This window comes from Plectropomus leopardus, chromosome 4, assembly GCF_026936395.1.
Source record: "Plectropomus leopardus strain MGB_pleo_1.0 chromosome 4, ASM2693639v1, whole genome shotgun sequence".
NCBI lineage: Eukaryota > Metazoa > Chordata > Actinopteri > Perciformes > Serranidae > Plectropomus > Plectropomus leopardus.
Window position 1 is genome coordinate 19,968,055 of NC_142179.1, and position 20,794 is coordinate 19,988,848.

Consider the following 20,794-nt stretch of genomic DNA (forward strand, 5'->3'; position numbering starts at 1 on the left):
CAGACACACAGACACACAAGCAAACAGAGACAGAGCTCTATACGTGGTAAGAACAGAGCAGACGTCCAGAATGTCTTACTGACGAGCGCAGAAAAATGTGCTCCTGGTATTAACAGCCAGGCAATTTTTGATGAGCGGTTGCACCAATTAACGGGGCGCTTCTGCGTCCAGTGTAAACTCTGCGTCAGAGACCTTCACTGTTTTTGTATAGCTCCGTTTTAGTTCAGTCTTTCAATCAGATTAATAACCCAATACTTAGAAATAAAAATTTGCAAACAAATACAAACTTTTAATTCCAGGCCTTTTAAGGACCCCGCTATTTTGGGCCCAGGGTAATGACTCTCACTTGTCCCTTCACCACAACACTGTCCAGGGCTTTTGAGAAGAAGGAAGTGCAGTTTATGGTTTCTTTTAAAAATAAAAAATATTAATGGCGCAAATGCTTTTCTGTTCACAGGGCGATGAGGTTGAAGATCTTCCTGGAGAGCATGTAAGCGAGGAACAGTTCACGGATGAACATGGAAACATTGTCACAAAAAAGGTCAGCCACTGCAACATGTTTCTATATTGTGTTCGTAATCTGGGGTCTTGTAATTGTTTCACTCACATTGGTGTCACAATACTCACTCAGCATCTCTGCACAGAATGATTATTAAACAAATAATCATTACAAAGTTTATCACTACAAAAATAGATATTTTTTAAAAGACTTATTTCGTCCATAACCATTTATTTTATTTATTTTATATTTAATTTTTATTTTATTTTATATGTCACCAACTCTGTCTGCTCACTGCCTCCATCCGTCACTCTTTCCCGCCCTTTGGTGTACGTGTGTGTGTGTGTGTGTGTGTGTGTGTGTGTGTGAGATAGATTGTGCGTAAGGTTGTGCGCAGAGGGAAGGGTTCAGGTGAGGAGGGGGTTCAGGAGGGGAGCCTGGAGGGTTCTCTGCAGGACGCCAATGAGCTGGAGGTTGATGCTGAGCAGTTCATGAGCTACGCCATCCTGGGCCGGGACAGCAGCAAGGTGGGCTTCTGATCTGCAGGCAGCTGACCGTCTGATGAGGGCCTGTTTGGTTTAAATCCATGCAGTAGCTAGTTAATATCAAACAGGGGACTCTGTGCTGCAGTGAGTTTGAAAATCTTCTCTCCTTAGACCTTGAGTAGCTTAACCTGCATGAGCTTCAGTACGACAAAGAAATAGCCCTGTTTTATTATATCAGTCCTATTTCAGTAGTGAGGATTGAGTGCAAAGTTCGTCTGGTTAATTGTTTGATTTCTGACCTTCTGTTACATTAATCTCCACCTAAGTATTATTACCTCATGTTCATCTTCTGCATGCAGAAGGAGCACTGTGCTCTGGTGCTGTTATTGCTCACAGTTCACCGACCCATTCAGGGCGTCATCATTTTAGTCATCACTAAGCCACACTCACACTTATCACTGTTTGTTTATTTGCACATCAATGACTGAGTGATTGTGGCTCCTTGCAGTGGTTATATTTTCCATTCTGTCCCCATCAGTTATCTCAGCGACTGACTTTTGTCTTTTTTGCTTTCATTAAAGTTTATAGTCCCTCAACTGTGACTGTGTACTGTATCACTCGAACCTGCAAGACTCTTGGATTCAGAGCTGTGTCAAATACTATTTATAATCTTTCACTAAACCTGCAGAAAGCAACAGAGGATTGGGGTTTAAGACACTGAGACAATTCAGAAAATGTATTCAATTCGGATACAATACAGATGTGCAATAGATGTCGTGTATGTTGATCAACATAATGAAATTATAGTCATCAATATCACAAAATGACACACACACAGAGAGAGAGAGAGAGAGAAAGAGGGGTAGATGCCAACAACAGCAACAACAATATTAACAATAACAATTAGAAATATGAATATTAAATGTGATTTATGATAGCATGTATGTTACATGCATATATTATAGTCTATGTATAATAATAAGTGTTTATAATAATAGCAGAAGTATGACTAATAACAATCGTAGTATTAATCTGCATCAGGCCAGACCATGGCATCAGTGCAACCACAACCCACAACCCACAATTCAGATGCAGCTGCGATCCAAAAAAATCTACGAGACAAGAGAGCACAAAGGCTCCAGAGAAGAAACTGAGTCAGTGATATGCAGTAATGGGACGTGAATGTTTACAAATGAAGAGAGAGAGAGAGGAGGAGATAGGAGCTAAGTGTGTCATAGAAAGTCCTACAGCTGACTACGCCTATATCAGCCTAACTAGGGGCTGGTTGAAGGCAAGCCCGAGCCAGCCCTAACTATAAGCTTTATCAAAGAGGAAATTCTCAAGTCTAACTTTAGATGTGGAGATGGTGTCTGCCTCCCAGACCGAAATTAGAAGATGGTTCCACAAAAAAGAGCTGAAGGCTTTGGCTCCAATTCTACTTTTATAGGAACCACAAATAACTCAGAACGCAGTGTTCTGGTATTAGAGAGTGTATTGTCTCCTATGGTATATCTAATCCATCTGAATATCAAGAAATACCTTCAAAAATATATTTTTAAATATTATTTGACACACCCTGAATCCCAAAGATTTGTCTGATGCCGTCTTTTATCTTCAACTGTCTTTCCAACTGCCACCCATCACTTCTGTCCTTGCTTGACTGTTTGTACATAATTTCTTTCTTCTTCCCTTCTTTCCCCTCCCTCCACGTATTTGTTTCTAACATTTCCATTACATCTTCTCCTTTTGTTTTTCCTGTGTTTCTGTTCTCTCTTTCCTTGTGCCATTATTTCCTTCCTCTGTTGTTCCATTTCTGTTTCCCTTCTTCGTCTTTCTCTTCCTGTCACGTCACCTTTATTTCACTCTCCTTACTAATGTTCCCTCAACCTCTTGTCCCACTCCTGTCATCCCACCTCTCTTCAATCCATGCACCTCTTCTGCTGCCAACCCCCTCCCCCGATGTAGCCCGATACTGTGGATGTGAAGAAAGGTGCTCAGATAGTGAAATGTGCCAGTCTGCGGAGAGTTAAGCAGTGAGGCAGACTGAGTGCTGCGTCCCCGCAGGTACGGGACTGACCCACAGTGCCTTGTCTGACCTGTGGGCTATACCATTTAATCCAGTCTCTCTGGGTTAAATGCATCTGAATGTAACTTTAATTCATTACTAATGATACGTAATGTCATGCTGGCACAGCAAAATTAATCATCAGTTTAATAAATGGTTAAAATATATGACTCAAAAAAGAAGAAGAAAAAAGATTTATGCCTGTCATTTTTGAAGGTCCAGTGTGTAGGAGTCGGTGGCATCTAGCTGTGAGGTTGCAGAACTGAAACTTCTCCCATGTGCCAAGAGTGGAGGATAATTAAAGTCATCAACGCAAAAACGAGAATGGCATTGTCGAGAGGCAGTGTTTGATTTGCCTGTTCAGGGCGTCTGTAGTAAGATAGCGGACTCCCTCGGAGAGAACAATGGATGTATAAAGAGAACTGGACACGGCATTAAAGGAAGGAACCCCGTTCCTATGAAAGTTGCTCAGTGGCGCATGGAGCCAAAAGCGTTCAACTGCTGCATGTAGAGTTACCTAAATGATTGGCGCTGTTTCGGCATCATTGAGAGCGACAGCAGTAGAAGCTTCCACCAGCCAAGCCAGCGACTTCCTGTTTAGCACTCAGTTAACTCAAATAGAGATAAAATGATAAAATGACAAAATGTTATTGAACCAAATAGATAGCCTCCAGATAGTAAAATATGTCATTTCACAGGAGTTGAGAATAACGCTTAGAAACATTTATCTACTTATTTACATAAATCTTTTTCCCAAGGTAAGTCAATGGGAAAAAAGATGCCCAGTGGAGTCACGTGATGCACTTGAAGGTTGATGCACGTTTAACTACTGTGTAAAATTGGCTTTAAAGCCCAGTGCTGTTCCTGGGGGCCTGGAAAGGACCCACTCTGTATGTAGATATAAACGGCTCATTTTAAGGTGCCATTTCTACCAATATATGCTCCTAGATCCTACATACTGGACCTTTAATTATTATTAGCCCACAAAGTACAAATACCTAATAAAAGTCTCAGAAAATGGGGACATCCCATGACAAGCATTTTTAAGTCTAATATAGAGTTGTCATGTTTACTTTACACGTGAGTTATATTTGTGAGTAATAGTAAACATGCAAATAAATGAATTGGGAACAGACTTGATTTTTGTCAGCCTTAATTAGATTGTTCTTTGCGTGGTGACAGTTTCTCTAATATCTAATTTATCAACATGCAAAAAAAAGTGTTTCTGTTAACTCAATATAATGCCACACAGATAGACAGCACAAGTTTTATGCAAATAGATCATGACTGTTTTGCTATATATTTTATGAGGCCAATTTATTTCTTCATGCATGTTGTGACAAGCTGGAAAAAGGGTTGGCACAGTGTGCACTCAGCAAAACAACAAGTGACAGCTCTCAAGGTCAAAGCTGCAAGGCCAGTTGTCATGTAAATTGCTGTGTGGAGCCTCTGCGGGGTGTGTGTGTCTGTGTGTGTGTGTGTGCGTGTGTGTGTAAGAGAGAGAGAGAGAGAGAGAGAGAGTCTTGCCCTTTCTAACGTAAAGGCCATGACATTCCAGAGATTACTGATATTTCAAGCGACTCACGACTGAATGTTAAACCACTTTTGCCAACCATTTTTGCTTCAATGCTTCTGCAGAACTAATGTGCTGTTTTATGGAGTGTTGTCAGAATAAGAGAGGGATTTAGGTGAGCTTCAAATGTAGGGAATTTTCAAGATGGACAGTTAAGCCAAGGACAATTTAAAGACTGCATATGTACTCACATTGCATGCATGTCACCTGTTCTGTAGACGCCTGATGAGTTGTGTGAAATTCGCATGTTTCTGTCTTTCCACAGAGTTCTCCACAGGATTCAACCCCTTCACCAAAACCATCCTACATGGACACATGACCAGCAGCAGCTGACAGGAGAAAGAACACACATAAAAAGGCAGACAGACAGAAATGAACGGCAACGCCATGACAACCACAGCGGCTATGCCGACTATCAGCACGCACCAGAAGAGAAGGATACGGATTTACTTGTAGTTTTTATTACCTTTTTTTTTTTTTTTTTAAATTAAAGAAACCGTGAAAAAAAAAACATCTACTACTAGGCTAGAAGCATGATTTCGTATAAAACAAAAACCAAACACAAACAAACAAAAAAAAAACTAGCAACCAAAACGTGCTTCCTGTTATCTGTATCAGCATGAGTGACTGCTGCCGCATGGCCTGTCTTTAACTACAAATACTGAGGGATTATAAGGGTGGGGAGGGATGGGGAGGACACACTGCTGTATGGGACAGGCATGTAATGTTGGTCAATCAATGGCCTGTTTTCTAAACCAACGGGGAGTTTATCACTAAGAAAAGGGGAGACTAAAATACTGAGAATTACATTATCTCTAGGCAACAGGTTACTTCACCTCCTCCCTGCCACACTCTTCCAGCTAAGAGCATCACAAACTAGTTTTAAACCTGTCCCAGTGCTCTCAAAGTCCAGTAAAGCTACAATTATCACCCAAGGATATCAGTGTTGTACATAATATCGTATGCACTAAAATGCTCTATACGTGACTGTGTGTTACGTGTGTTGTTTATGTTATAAGATCCCTATGCGATGCCACTGATGCTGCTGTTTCAGGTACATACGAAATCCCTCCCTGTTTTTCTTGTTTGGTTCGTTCGGTCTGAACCTATATATTATTCTATATATCTTGAGATCTTTGTGGGTACAAGAACATGCAAATGTTGTGTCGCTCTGCCTGTTTTTAAACGTCGGATTTTTGTGCGTCGGGTCGTTTGTTTCTTTGTGCTTTTCATGTGCTTTCACCCTTTGCTTTTGACGTGTCAAACTGTAGAGGGTCGTTAACCGTGCTGTGGGGTTTTTGAGCTTTGGGAGGCAGGTTTCTGCAGCGAGCCTGCCTCCCTGACCTTCCCTCAGAGTGGTTTGCCTTGTGGAGAGGGTGACGATGAAGATATATGATGAGTGACAGATTATCTTGAGAGATTAACCCACTCTGCCATCCCACTCCTCCGCCTTTTCTCGTCCCCGGTGTGTCGTATATCCTTGTGAGGTTTGTGTTAATCAGATGTCTGTCTGAGCCCTCACCCTCAATCTTATTGCCCTACCTCTCACCCCCCTCACCCCTCCAGTCAGCCTCTCAGAGTAGATGTAGCAGTCCTGCCCGCCCACCCCAGCAGGCAGCAGGATCTCACCTTCAGCTCGTAGCAGTGTGTGTTTGACCTCCACCATCACACATAAGGTGCACTTATAGATCATCTCACCACCACCAGAAGATGTCACCTGATGAGAGTACAGTAGCTGAAATGCTGGTAATAAATGTAGCACTGGTTTGTAAAAGAGTCAGCTGGAGAAAAAGGAAAGTGTCGCGTCGAGGGTCGAGGACGTGTTGAGCTTGGATGTTTGTCTCCTTGGCAGGTGTTTGGAGTGTAGCAAAGACAGTCAGTCACCAATCACTGTGATGAGAAACTGTAATACTGACCCGCAACTGTGAGCCTGACCCTTCCCGAAGCGTGTCTCTCGTTTCACTCTCTTTCTTTTTGTCATGATTTACTGTCTTTACTGTACTTCAGAAGAAGCAATAACTGCTTATAAAAGAAAAGGATTGTTTGTGTGAGTGTGTTTGAATGTGTGTTTGAGAGAGAAAGAGAGGATTTTAGGATCATAGTTCATGTTCTTCCTAAGCTCGGGCTTTCCATCACAGCTTTAGGCTACTCCTCACTCCACTCAGAAATGATGTCAGTACATTAGTATCCCACATTTCATCTCTTTGCCTTTCTAGAAATTAAGTTTTACACTACGATTGGTATGATGTCATACCAGCCATCCCATTTGCAAAGTGCCCAGTGTCTGTTTTTGTTACTCATCAGGGAATGTAGATGTGCTTAGTCATAGCTTTTAACGACATTCATATGCACCTTGAAAGAAATCCTATTGAGTGTGTGAGTGTGTGTGTGTGTGCGTGTGATTTTAACATATTCAGTCCTGGATATTGGGACAAGTTGTGATAATATTACAGGAAGTAATATTGCAAATGGACAAAGAGCAGAGGCTCTCAGATTATAACTCACATATTTTTTAAAAGTTGATTTACCTCAATAAGCGTGCCATCTCACATTATATCAATTATCTATGTTTATTTCAAGCATTATGTTAAGACGTTGAATGCTTTACTATGGAAACAACAAATATTGTCAGTCACACAAACAGTTGCAATAATCACCCATCAGTAAGTGTTTGTTTTAGTATGGCTTCACAGCCAGAGATGATGAATGTAAAGTCTTGGTATTCTGTAAGTCTTGTTATGAAGTAGTCATCTGTGTCGGCTCTGTACTTTAGTAGATGATAGGGTATTCACTCTGTTGTTTCAACTCTGCTGTTGATCATCAACATTCATTATATAGAAATCATGGAAGAGAGATTTAAAGAGAAAAGCCTCAAATGGTTTTTGGACATTTTAACAAATATTCCTTCATCAGATTTTATTTCTATTTTATTATCTTTTTTAATAACCACAAAAAGTTAGATGTCAATATTGATTACACAGCAGTGTAATAGCGTACTTGTAATTATGATATGCTTGGGCTGGTTTTTGAAGCAGGGGCCGTATATAAATCCACTGCTGATGTCAGGGTTGGAGCGAGGGGACGGGATCTGATGAAAAGACAACAAGAAGGAGCACTTTGAGAGTAGATGGCATTATTCTTGGGGAGGCTTAGTGGCTCCGACGGCTAGTCTTTCAAGATGACAAGCATTTTTTCTCAACACAACCCACCCCTGATCTATTTCTGCCCCCTTTACCAAATATAAGACTGAGCCGATTCTAAGGCTCCCACATGGTGACACTTTGAACGCGATTTGAGAGGAGTAGTCCAACTAAGTGCAAGCAGAGGGAGGAGTGGTGACAAAATGAACAATGTGACGCCTGCACTGAGGGACCACTGAGACGATGCCATGCACCAAGTTCATGCAAAAATGTTAACTGTTGCAAAAACTAGAGAACACATGTATATTCCTTTAGAATGGATTGAAGACATTATTAACGCAATAGCATATTACTCAATACTAAGGAATGCAACTGCGCACATGCACAGAAAATGTTTTTAACATAAAAGGCTATATATATATGAGATATATGAAAATATATATAAATATATATATATATATATATATATTTACTTAGAATGCTATGCACCCTTACTTGTCAACTGGGATTCTAGTTATGTTATGGATGTACTTTTAGCATCATACAGCTGTAGCTACCAAGAGACTGTTGAGTTCTGGGTAATGCCTGCAACCTGGGGATAAAATAGGGGTCTTGTGGGTATTTTAACCTGTTTTGTTTGCTTTTTTTATTGTTATGGAGAGTCAAACATGAATTTAAAATATACATGTAAAAGCCTTTTAATCCAATCAAATCCGAGGACATCTGTTGACAATTTACTCTGTACACCAGCTCAACATTTACAAAATTAATAAAGAAATGAAATGTCTTTGTGTATAGTGTGTATCCTTTTATGTGAGATGCTTGACCAACGTACACCCGACTGCAGATAATCATATTGTAGTTTTATACAAACCAAGTGTTAAAGATAGGGCTGCCAAAAGACAAAAACAGCTACAAGGAAACACAAGACATAAAATTATCTCAAAGAGACCTAAAATTACCTTAAAGAAACGCAAAAGAAACCCAAACGCCTACAAAAGACACAAAACAACCACAAGGAAACACCTAATGACTACAAAGAAACACAAAGCAATTAAAAAAAAGACATACATTTGCCTTAAAGACATACAAACAACCTCAAGGAGACACAAAGTGACCACAAAACCACTACAAAAATGCATTATGACTACAAACCACCAGACTCAAATTTTGGCCCGAAATAGCCTTATTTCTTGACTACAAATTGTTTTTGTTTAACTTCCCCAACTAAATCACAGGATTCATTATTTTATGTCAATGTTACAGCCTGCCCCACCACCAGGTTAAGTTGTAACAATAAGAGTGAAGTATCAAAAATTACACAATAACAAAAAACATAAATGAATACATACACTGATAACCAAATCATACTTAGTCTAATTCACTAACCTAGCCCTGTCAGATGTTTAGTACCTCACACAGAGTGAGCCCAAAATACAAGTCAAGTAACCAGTAAGAAAAATCCTGTTGCTGCACATTAAAGACTGTTTGACTGCTGTGATAGGGCAGCATTGTTGATTCTTTTTTCCTGACGTTTTCTATTTGGTTTTATTTGTTTATTTATTCAGTCATTCATTCATTTATCTTGTCATTGTCACATAGCAGAGAGAACATTCTTTGGGAATAGACCACACTGTCTTTCCCTGTCGCAAGCTCACCCCTATCATTTTTTTCATCAACTCTCCTGGCATGCTGAGAGACGGAATAAAATAGATAGAGATTATTTGTTTATTTGTCATTGCGGAATGGCAGTCTGCAGAGCTAGTGCACAGGCATCCTGCTCCAGCAGGGGGCAGAATAAGCTCATGTTGTGCACCTCAGTGTATTTCACCCTGCAGCCTGTCTGCTGTCTGTGTGTTGTTTTGTGTGCGTGTAAAGGGTGAGTGGGAGCAGAGGACGGTCTGCTCAGGTGCTTTTTTCCACAAAAGAACCTGGACACTGTGTGTGTGAGACTGCGTGTTTGTAATGTGACTAATTTAGATACCACCTTTCATCATTTGCACTTATGACAAAGAGGTATTTATTTTTATTGATCCGAAAGTAGCCATTCTGTTGAGCCAAACAGGCGCGGCGTGGCTTTGTTTTCGTAAAACCGAGACTTTCTGCCTGTTTCATGTTATTTAGTTAGATAGTTGTACTTTATGATAGTTGAGACAAGATGTCCACTGACTGCCAGAAGACCACTGCCAAGGCCATCCCGTCGACTAGGACTGTGACCATTAACGACGCGGCGCACATGCCCCAGGACTACTCCACTACTCCCGGAGGGACCCTGTTCAGCACGACCCCGGGTGGTACGTATTGCTGCTATACGTCGTTTAAACTTGTATGTGCCGAATAGACATGCAGTTAACAGCCGTCGTGTGTGATTTATCCTGTTATCACTGCACTGCTTTGTTGTCAGTGAGTGCAGGAAGCGCTCAGGCTAACTCCATGAGGTCGGCTGCTGTCATATGCTACTGTGCAGACCAGCTGCTAGCTCTGTGAGCTAACTGCTAACGCTAGCTAGCAAGTGTGTGGTTGCAAACAGAGGAGGAGACGGAAGAAGAGTCGCCGATTCTCAGACAATAAAGTCATCTGGTCCCACGCCCGTGGGCGCTATAAAGTGATATCACTGCTTTCTCGTTAAATGAGACGTGTTTTCTGGATTGTTTGTGGGTTTTATCAGCTGATCTTTGAACGCTGGCGACACCTAACTGTCCTCTGCTGCTAATGACGCTCGAGGAGGTCATACGTCATCGACAATTAAAGCCGTGATTTGTGTTTTTTACAGAGCTCACATACTTTTGGTAAAAATGATCATTGAAGTTTTAAAGAGACAGTTCACCCCAAGATCAAAAATACATATTTTGTCTCTTACCTGTAGTGCTAGTTATCAGTCTGGATTGTTTTGGTTTGAGTTGCACAGTGATGGAGATATTGACTGTAGAGATGCCTTCAGTCAAATTCTTACAACTGAAAACATCAATGTGTCTTTTCAGAAATTATTACAATAATCCACAGAACTTGTGGTGGGTAATTTCAAGTAGGACCTGTTTTTCAAACTAGACCTGGCGATCTTATTACTGCACAGAAGGAAGCATCCTTCATGGATGAGATGTTTGTGCAGTGCTTGCCCCCAGGAACAGCAGCAAGCTTTGAAGCCAATTTTACCTAAAACAATAGGTGATATCATGGACATCGCAGCATGCCAGAGTATTTAGAAATCCCGACAGTGCACATTGATGCCGTCGTATACTGTATACCCCAGTGAAATTCCACAAAAGTATGAAACATTAGATACCACCAAGCCTAAAATCAGAGGATACATTTTTCTGAGTGTCAAAACCCCCTGCTAAATAAGTTGTTTTACTATGTGGATTATTGGGTCTGAAAACATTTTCAAAGTCGAGAAGAGTTGCAAGATTCAATCATCTTATCCCCATTCAAGTTAGTGGAGCTAAACTGGAAGTCAGGAGCTAAACTGGAAGTCAGGCTGTCAGTGCTGTCTAGTTCCATTACATTGGAGAAAAGACAAACTCTTAAGACAATCTCTATGGCAGTTATCTCCAACACTCAAACGCCATTTACACCAAAACAATCTAGACTAATAACAAGCATTACAGGTAAGAGGAAAAATACGCAGTTTTTTATTTGGGGTTGGACTCTCCCTTTAAGTAGAAATTTCAGCAGATTCTGTTAAACAAAACAAAGATGAGATCAAAACATTAATACCTTGCCATCTCTGGTTGCTTTTTTTTATTGGTCATGTGACGTCATTTGAACCTTGTTCGTGTTAATATACGTATGCACAGATGATTCTCGTTATATATTTTGTGATATATTTTAATTAAGTTTTTAACAGTGTTTTTACAGGTAATACTTGAAATGTTAACAAGGTTTAATTTGCTCGCATTGATACACTTGGTACAATATCAGGTTAAATCCAGATTTATTAGCATTTGATATTGGAATTTATTTACCTTATTAGTTTGATTTTAGAGTAAAATTGGGCTAAGCCTTAAGACCCAAACCTTATTCAGTTTTAAGATATTTTCAACAAGGAACTGGGCATTTATACTGGTTACACACATAAATGTAATGGACACAAACACATGCTTGACCATTAAAGCTCTGGTAGCAAACAGCGTTTGCATAAGCAGAGCAGCAGAATAATGGTGAGAAGTGTTAAAATGGATACACTGCGCACCTGCATGAATTTGATGGATGGATGAGTGAGCCACTAATACGCGTGAGACCTCAGTAATGTGTCTTAACTGACTCTGTGATCTCTTTCTGATGCTCATGCTTCTCTGTCCCTGCCTCTTCACACAAAAAGGTACCAGGATCATCTACGACCGGAAGTTCCTGCTGGGGTGTCGCAGCTCTCCGGTGGCCAAGACTCCTCCGCGAGGTCTACCTAACATTCCCGGGGTCACCAGTCCTCCCTCCAAAGACACAGATAAGAAGGTCCATAATGGAGAACTACTGAACAACAACATCCCTGCTCCCGATAGCAGCAACACTGGTATGTTCACACCTCAGACAAACATCACAGGCTAATATCAGACCCAGATTTAAGTGTAAATCCAAGTAGCTGCTGAAAACTAAACCACTGATGAATTTCTCACCTCAGTTATGTCACAGGAATCACTATCAGCCATCAGATCATAAAACTGTTCTCTCATAGCTGCCATTCTCTGTCTTTCATTGATGATGGATGCCAGCTTATGGTTTGAAAAGGCTGTGTATTGGCAAGAATCTGGCAATACAATATATAACACCATGCGGAAGTTACAATTCAACATAATGCAAAATATTGCAATACTGTAAACAAGGCAATATATTGTGAGTTTTAAAGAATCTAATTTGAGGAAAACTGTCAATGCTAGTGGTGCCTGTTTCATAGACATGTATTCTCTGTGTTTATGCTAGCAATTTGTTGATATGTGTGAGTGGAAGATTCAGAAGGTTGAAGATAGATTACGACACTGTTATCTAGCAGTCGAGGTTTAAACATAACAGAACTTCCACATATTTTTGCTCGTAAACTAAAAATCAAATCAAATTAAAAATCAATGCAGTGTTTTTGAGAATCAATACAGCATCAAAAAACATAATAAAGTGATACTCAAGAGCAGTGATTAGGGATGTCCCTGATCCGACCTCAAAGATCAGTAAAAGAATATATCAGCTGTCACACAGGTGATTTTACCTGCAATGTTTTCATGTAGAGCAAAACCTTGTCAAAAAGCGCAGACGTTGTTAACTCCAAAACTCCGCTGTCTGTCTCTCCTCCACTCCGCTGAGCTCCCATGTGTAAGAGATTGGGGGCAAAAAACATCCTTTGTAGTGATATTTTGATACACCCCTGGTTTGAACACAAGATGCAAAGAGGTCATTTGTGCCATTCCATTTCATGTTCAAGGTTATGTCGCTGTCAGCTGATTTCTGTTTTCGGAGGGCTTTGTCATTTTGCCCTAACCAGTCGGAAGCCAGCGATGTTACCTGTTCTGTCAACATAATTCTCAGTTGTCAGGAGCAGGTAACATTTTTCATGCCAGTTGCAGAGATATGTTGACTTTAGAGTTATTATTTCTGTAAGTCAACCTGCAGCAACTTGAACAGCTACATCCATCTCATCTACGCTTGTCAACACTTTCTTTTGCCATTTTTCCCGCTGTTGATGCAAGAAAACAACGTCTCCACTCTTAAACCTGCCCACAAAGCTCTGACTGGATCATTTTTTCTCCAAGTGGGAAACAGCCATCAGTGAGCACACCGCCAGACCTAATTGCTGAAAAAAATGTAAGATGTTGGCAGCAGTTTGGAGGTCTGGAACCAGCTAAGGCCTTATATGTTTCCTGATATGATTTGTTTTTTTATTCAGTTGTGGCTTTTTTAAACTCAGAAATGGATTGACTGAAAAAAACTTGCATAAGAAGTTACAGTCTGGCAGAACTATCTATTTATTTTAAAACTATTGTTTTTCAAGTTGTTTGTTTTCACAAGATAGAAACCTATTTGAAGGCATTTCAAGTTAGATGACTGACTCTTTGAGTAACTTGTCAAATACTGTAATCATGAACATTGCTTCTTTGCGTATCTATCACACTGTGATGAGCTCTTGCTAGATAGATAGATAGATAGATAGATAGATAAACAGTTTTACTAGCTAGTGATATAAATCCTCCAGTCTTCCTGAAATAAAACTTATTTTATTGAAATAATTATGATACCTGATTAATGATATGAAACTTATGATATGCAACTGTTAAAATTTGCACTGTAGCAAATCCTTTTATGTTCAGTTTTGAAATGTGCGCCTCTTTTTTTCATCAAGGTGATGAATCACAGTTTGAGATGGACATCTAGGAGGTCGTGGAACGAGTTTTACGATGTCAGACTTACCAACACGATGCTGTGAAGAGAGGCTCAGGAGCACCTTCTTATTTCCCATCATCCATTCCACGAAGACGGAGGTTCGCTTTCAGTATCTTTCAGTGTCTTAGCGTTTAAAAGTCTGTTTTATTCAATCTCATTTGCTTGTTTTGCCCAGAACAAATCTGTAATGTAACTTTTTCTGTCTGCCTCAAGGCTGAAACCTGATTTATGTGTGACAAAGTGTGCCTTCCTGTAGTGGCTACAAGTTTAAACTCGTCACTGAGAAGTACTTAATACCAACAACACCTCATCCCTAAGAACTGAGATGCATTCATGACAATGATGAAAAAGCATAAATTAAATTTTGCTGATTTATAACCATTCCATTAGGGGTTTCACTTAATGCGCTTTTATTTTTACACTTTTCCTGACAGCTGTCTTCGGATATTGCCTTGAAATGTTCAAGATACTGTATAATATGTGGATCGTGCTCTTAAAACGAGTTCTTCACCTGAAGTGTCATACAGAGAATGTAAAACATGATTTTGCTGATAAAATTTTTGAAACAGATTTTCACACGGTTTGTAGGGTGACAAAGCATTAAATAAAAAAACACCATTAAAGCAAGCACTTTTTGTCATGTTGATTGTGTCTTCTCTGTGAGTCTTGTTCTGGCATAATTGTAATTTTACAATAATCACGGTAATATGTTCATTGGTTCACTGGTTTGAATACACATTTCTCTATTGCCATCGGGCAGAGCAAAAAGCCATAAAAGTTGTTAGTTATAAATGCAATATAATAAAAAGTAAATATTTGATGACCACAACTAAGCCATAAGCAGCTTCTTTATTTAATAAAAGTGAATCCTAATTTACATTTAAACATGAAACATCCTGACTGTGACATTTTGCAAAGCTGCTTGTAGTACTTCCTGTGCTCCCCTGATTCAGCACATGTCCTATCAGAGGAATTCCTAAAGAGCTCACTGGTGTCTGATAACCTCAGTCAGTGGACTGTATAAAGAGAGGTCAATAAACAACTGTACATAGCTGAGAGAAACTCCCTCTTTCCTAAGAGACAGCAAATTCATGTCTTGCAACATTTCCAAGCCACCTCTGCTGTTGGCACCTTGTTGCTTTTCAGTGTCTGTATTTTGCTGGACTCATTCTGAAGTGGCTTACCAGATTTTTTTTGATGAGTGAATTATATTAATGCTTCTAAATAATGAATGTCCTGGGACAACTCAGGCAGTGTTGCACTGAACTATTTCTGTGTTGGTAGGCTGTTGTGCAGAGCTAGTGTGTTGTTCCTCTGTTTGATTTCCAAGTTTGTGCAAAAAATGTGCAAGTAAGGTTGCGTTAGTCAATTAAAGGGACAGTTCACCCCAGAATCAAAAATGTAACATTTTCTCTTATCTGTAGTGCTGTTTTTAATCTAGATTGTTTTGTGTGAGTTGCCGTGTTGGAGATGTTGGCTGTAGTGACTCAACAGCAATATCTCTTTCTTTGAATCATGACCTTATTACTGATCCACATACCTTGTTATGAGCTGAGCTGTTTTATGCAGGAACTATTTTATTTCTCCCGAACTACACACACCAATTGTATCACTACACCGAAAGGAGCATGCATTCACTCATGGATGAGAGGCTCGTGACAGCACAAGATGTAACCATTAATAATGTCCCCTTTGGTTGAGCCACAACTTTAGCTAACTCGGTGTTGTTAGGTGTGCCGTAGGTACAGCAGGATTGATAAATAGCACAGCACAATAGTACAGGTAAGAGGAACAATATGTATTTTAATTTTGGGGGTGAACTGTCCCTTCAATTATCCAACTATGTCACTTCAAAAGTACCTATTGGTCCATTCAGTAAATGCAAAATCGGGCATCATATTTACTGAAAAGTCATGGAATTTCACAATTACATTTTCCAGGTCTGGACAAGTTGTTGAATCAGTCACCAAATTTTGGAAAAGTCATGGAAGTTTGTTGTGTATAAAGATTTTTTTTATAAAAATATCCCATGCATAATCTTCCATGTAATACAACATAAAAGAAAAGTCAGCTGTCGACGTAACAAAGCTGTCCAATGTGTAACAGCTCTTTGTGTACCATCATGTTTGTTTAGTCATTTTCTCGCTGGCTTTGTCTCTCCCTTCCCCTATGTCAACTAGCTGAAATTACGTTTGAATAGAATTTGAATCTGCCATGTTTAAAAACAGGGTGGCAAGAAAAAAAAATCATGGAAGAGTCCTGGAAAAGTTTGGAATTTTTTTCCATGAAAATGTGTGGTAAACCCTGTGTATACATATACACATTGTAGGGCAATTTGAATACAACTGCGGTCAAAAGTTTTGCAGTTTTGAGGAGTACAAGTTTGTGACAGGGCCCTTTACATCACTTTTAATTTGTAATAATCCCCAGTGAAGTAAGAGTGCAAATTCCCTGGCCACCAGGGAGTTTTGGACAGGAAGGTTCAGGATACTGAGTTGTTTTTCTCTGGACAAACAGGGTCAAGGTTGTGTAGCTCATAAGCAGATGGATTGGATACTTTGCTAATGTGTAACTAAGCATAAATACGCACATAGAACTTTTTGTGATAAGCCTGCGTGTAGCTCTCCTGCATTAAAACCGGTGAGAAGATAAACCACCAGGTGAATAAAACTGACAGTTGAGAGAGAACTGGTCCTGTCTGGTCTTGTCCTGGTTAGATGTGTGGATTGAACAGTTTCAGCTGATCAGTTCCAGTCCACCCTGTCCGTCCTCCACAGTAGCTTTAGCATCCAGACGTTGACTCTCTCCATTCCCTCACATTGCTCTCTGTTTGTTTGGGGTCTCCCCTTGTCACCTCAGCTTCCTGCCCCCCCCAAAATAAACAATTGCTACTGCTCTTCTCTCCCCCATTGACCCATCCCATAGTATAGTTTTTGCATAGTTCCACTCTGCCTGCCGGTTTGAACACAATAAACAAAAGGAGCCTTGCCAGAAGGGACACTAATGACCTGTGATGATGTGTGTGCTCTAATAGGCCCAAAGATGTGGATTAGAGGTGAGGAAGGCAAATACACTAAGATGTTAGCTGGTCACAAATCAGAGAGGACAAGTGGGATTAAGATGTAGATGAGTATCTATGAGCAAGTTGAGCCTCCAGGAAATGTTTTTGTCAGTGGATTTCATTCTGTAATAGCAACTGCTGTGAGATTCAGAGGCAATCACTACAACACTGTAAAATCTGACAAGTTGAGCTTACCTTTAAAAAATCTTGGTAATGGATGCCTTGAAAAAAGAAGAAGTAAATATAACTATTAATCTTCAGTTATGTTTACTTTATATCTAAGTTACTTGAATTTTGTTGTATTTACTTAATTTTGTGAAGTTGCTGCAACTTAAAAATGACAAATGGAATTACCTTGTTCTTCCTAAATTTTAACAACTTCAGTAAACCAAGTTTGTCAGACTTAACTTGATCATGACAAAGAGGACTTTTTCCAATGATGAAGTTAATAGATCTGCAAATTCTGTTTTCTTAACATGTTCAGAAATAAACAAATATAATTGACTAGTTTGCAGTTAGTTGAATACATATGAATAGCACAGTAAATTTGGTTCGATGACGTTGCTAAACTTGAAAGATTGATTTAATTTAAGTTTTTTACGTTGCAACATCACAAAATTGAGTAAATATAACTACATTTTAATGAAACTTGACAATGTAAAGAAATCATGAATTAAAATGAATAGTTATATTTACCTACATTTTTCAAGGCAGTAACTCAGATAAAAACTTGCCTTTCTTCTGTCTTGTATGTTTTCATTTTTTTTTTAAATATTGCAGAAGCGTTGACTTGTGTCACATGACTTGGACTCATGATTGGACTCGAGACAGACTAGACTCAGAAATTTGATGACTTGGCCCGACACTCGACTTCACAAAATCTAAAAAGATCTGTAACTCCACTTGGACTTTAACCCTTTGAAGCCTGTGAAATTTAACTGAATTTCTCTAGGAAAAAATGTGAAGAAAGCAATTAGCAACTTAAAAAGACCCCCCCCCCAAAAAAAAAAATTGTTAAAAGTCAGAAGTTACTTTTCACCTTTTACTGTAATTTTTCTGAATTTGCCCTTCAAATTGCATGTTATGTTATGTGGCTCATTCCAAATTGCGTCAGAGGTAGAACATTCAAATATAAAACATCACACTCATGTCAAAATATAATATTTTAATATGTTTTCATATTTTATGTACAAAATAAACATTATATTGTATAAATATATAAAATATTGTGTACCACCCAGTATGGATGAAATATTTTGACAATCAACTTAACAGTCATATACTGTCATTCATTGTAAGAGCCCATGACTAGGAACTTTAAATTGAATATTTAAACATTATTTTTTACATGAAAACAGTAAAAATGTAGTCTAATTAAAAATCAGGATTATACTCTGTCAGTAGCTGCAGTGAAAACAGTGATGTGCTGGCGTTCAGTGACATCCGCACTCTTCAACAATCATGTCCTCATGATGCCGCAGGGCCAAATCGTCGTGCTCGTAGTACAGCATGGAGAGCGGGCTGAGGCGCGTTGGCACGCAGGACGGACAGGACACTCTTTCAGGATGGTGATGTTGCAGAAGGCTCTGAGAAATATAGGAAAAATTCACATTGTAAATAATACAATAAGTATATTGTACAAATATTAGTAAATAATTATATATATATATTTTAAAAAACTGTATTAAAAATCAATTTTACCTGCATGTATGCGTGATTGGTGGGGCTGAAGGACTCATCCAGTGGTGAAGGACACTCTCCCTCGCAGCGAAATGCATTGTAGCGTTTAGGGTGCACTATCCACTCGTCCCAGCCGATGTGGTCAAAGTCCACCCACATGTCTACTCTCCGACACAGCGGCCTCTGGGCCGGCTCTGCTGCTGGTGCAGCAACAGTGGGTGAAGCTCCTGCAGCCACCCTCATCCTCTCCATTCTGTTCCTTTTGTGGCGTCGACTTTGGCGGTCACTGCTCACTCTGTCCATTGTCACATACTTTGAGTTCTCCACAGTGTGAATGAGGCTGTATGCTGCCTGGCCTTCCTGGGGCATGTTATGTTTAGAGAAGATGACCATCATGACCCGGTTTGTGGTTGGATGGTGTATTTTTCTTTGCTTTAATCCCAAATTTTTGAAGAGGGACTTCTCCCCTTCATCACCAGCACCGCTCCCATGGTCCCCCTCAGGCTCTCCTGAGGCCTCTTGGCTCGATGCTCCGTCTCCCTGATACAACCAATATTTTAACAGCGCAGTCGCATTAAAAACCTTCCAGGAAGACTTTGTGCTGCTGGCTGATGTGTCAAAGCTGCCCAGGAAAAGCTGCTCATCCTGGCATGATGTGCTGCCCAGGTCACAGCTCTGCTTTCTGGAGTGATATAAATCCACAATGGCATGCTTAGAGCGGGAGAAAGCAGGTAGTCTGATCCGAAGCTCTGCCAGCTGGACAAGCTCACTGGTAGAGATGGAGGACATGTCAAACGTGACGGTCCATCTTTCACCAACTTGATAGCAACCTAAAAATGAAACAAAATATGTAAATGAAAACTCAGATTTACACACAGCAGTCTGGAGGATTCTGGACAAACCAGATCAGTGGACAAATGTCACAGCAGTGGAGCGGGAGGGTGAACAGGACAGGATGTGTATTGAACCCCCCTGTGCAAGGACGTCTGAGGGCTAATATACACACCCTCTCACATAAAACAGAGAAAGCCTTTAAAGTTGAATAAGCATTTTGACACTTGCTTGGTTGTAAAGAGGAAGGGTCTGATAACACAGATAATGCACCAATCAAAGCGCTGCTGGAGGAGGATAGAGTACACTGAGTAGAAACTAACACCAACAGTATACAGCCATATAAGCACTGGAAAAAATACTGTTTACTCACCTCTGGCCATCAGACTGGTGACGGAGTCAGAACTGCGTGGTAACAAAGTGTCACCTTGTGTTGTAATGACAGCAACTGAGGAATCAGCAGTCCTGAAGGAGCGGTACAGCTGCATCATGTACATTGGGTATCTGCTGTGATGATTAAATGAGAGATTTCTAAATGCTAAACTTGTCTGGAGGCCTGTGAGATATTTTTGCCCCTGTGTGGAGAAAACAACTCCAAAAGAACAGAGGAGGAATGTGCAGAAAACTGTTAGGACTTCCATTTTTACTTTAAATCTACTCTGACAGAAATGATCGAGAGGCAAAGATCTCCTTCCTTCCTTCCGCTGCTCTCACGCTGAACTGATGTGATGTGCAGACGGAGCTCCAGACAGGCCCTTTTTATAGTGGGCAGCTGCCCTTTGATGACCCCTGACCACTCCAGGCATCTGAACGGCCCCTCTGATCATCAGAGCACACCAGAGAGGGGGGACAAAGAAAACATTTAGCCAAGGTCATTGTCCTGTCAAACTGCCTGGCCTTTTATTCTTACTTCAGGAGCCTAATCCTTCTGAAATGTAAAAATCCATTAACAAACACTTCACTAAATGCCGTATAGCCATTAGCACCTTTTTGTTCAGTGAAAGTGGCAGAAGTAATGTAAAATTTCACACATACAGAAACTAAGAATAAAAGACAGAATTTTAAAAAATACGATTTCAAAAAAAGACAATACACAA

The 20,794-nt window shown here is 40.0% G+C and overlaps 3 protein-coding genes across 17 annotated transcripts in view; 2 read left to right on the top strand and 1 right to left on the bottom strand.

The window, feature by feature from the left end:
• ank1a (ankyrin 1, erythrocytic a) overlaps positions 1–8,549 on the top strand; it is a 116,221-nt gene extending 107,672 nt beyond the window's left edge. For 12 of the 15 annotated variants that reach the window (XM_042487598.2, XM_042487616.2, XM_088076764.1 and 9 more), the window contains 4 exons: positions 458–541; positions 874–1,026; positions 2,950–3,048; positions 4,888–8,549. In XM_042487598.2, coding sequence (XP_042343532.1) covers positions 458–541; positions 874–1,026; positions 2,950–3,021 — 309 coding nt within the window. In that variant the 3' untranslated portion in view covers positions 3,022–3,048; positions 4,888–8,549. The remainder of the gene's footprint in view (positions 1–457; positions 542–873; positions 1,027–2,949; positions 3,049–4,887) is intronic. The other 3 variants (XM_088076761.1, XM_088076767.1, XM_088076768.1) reach the window with 3 other exon arrangements.
• A 1,048-nt stretch (positions 8,550–9,597) lies between these two features.
• On the top strand, positions 9,598–14,752 carry LOC121944297 (eukaryotic translation initiation factor 4E-binding protein 1). The gene is made up of 4 exons (XM_042488038.2): positions 9,598–9,778; positions 9,911–10,056; positions 12,081–12,269; positions 14,085–14,752. Exons 2-4 carry the CDS (start codon positions 9,921–9,923, stop codon positions 14,114–14,116), a joined length of 357 nt encoding a protein of 118 aa, XP_042343972.1. The 5' UTR covers positions 9,598–9,778; positions 9,911–9,920; the 3' UTR covers positions 14,117–14,752.
• Positions 14,753–18,341: 3,589 nt separating this feature from the next.
• Positions 18,342–20,696, bottom strand: spaw (southpaw). The gene is made up of 3 exons (XM_088076776.1): positions 20,071–20,696; positions 18,888–19,696; positions 18,342–18,772 (listed from the first exon to the last, which is right to left on the bottom strand). Exons 1-3 carry the CDS (start codon positions 20,336–20,338, stop codon positions 18,620–18,622), a joined length of 1,230 nt encoding a protein of 409 aa, XP_087932902.1. The 5' UTR covers positions 20,339–20,696; the 3' UTR covers positions 18,342–18,619.
• Positions 20,697–20,794: the final 98 nt, after the last annotated feature.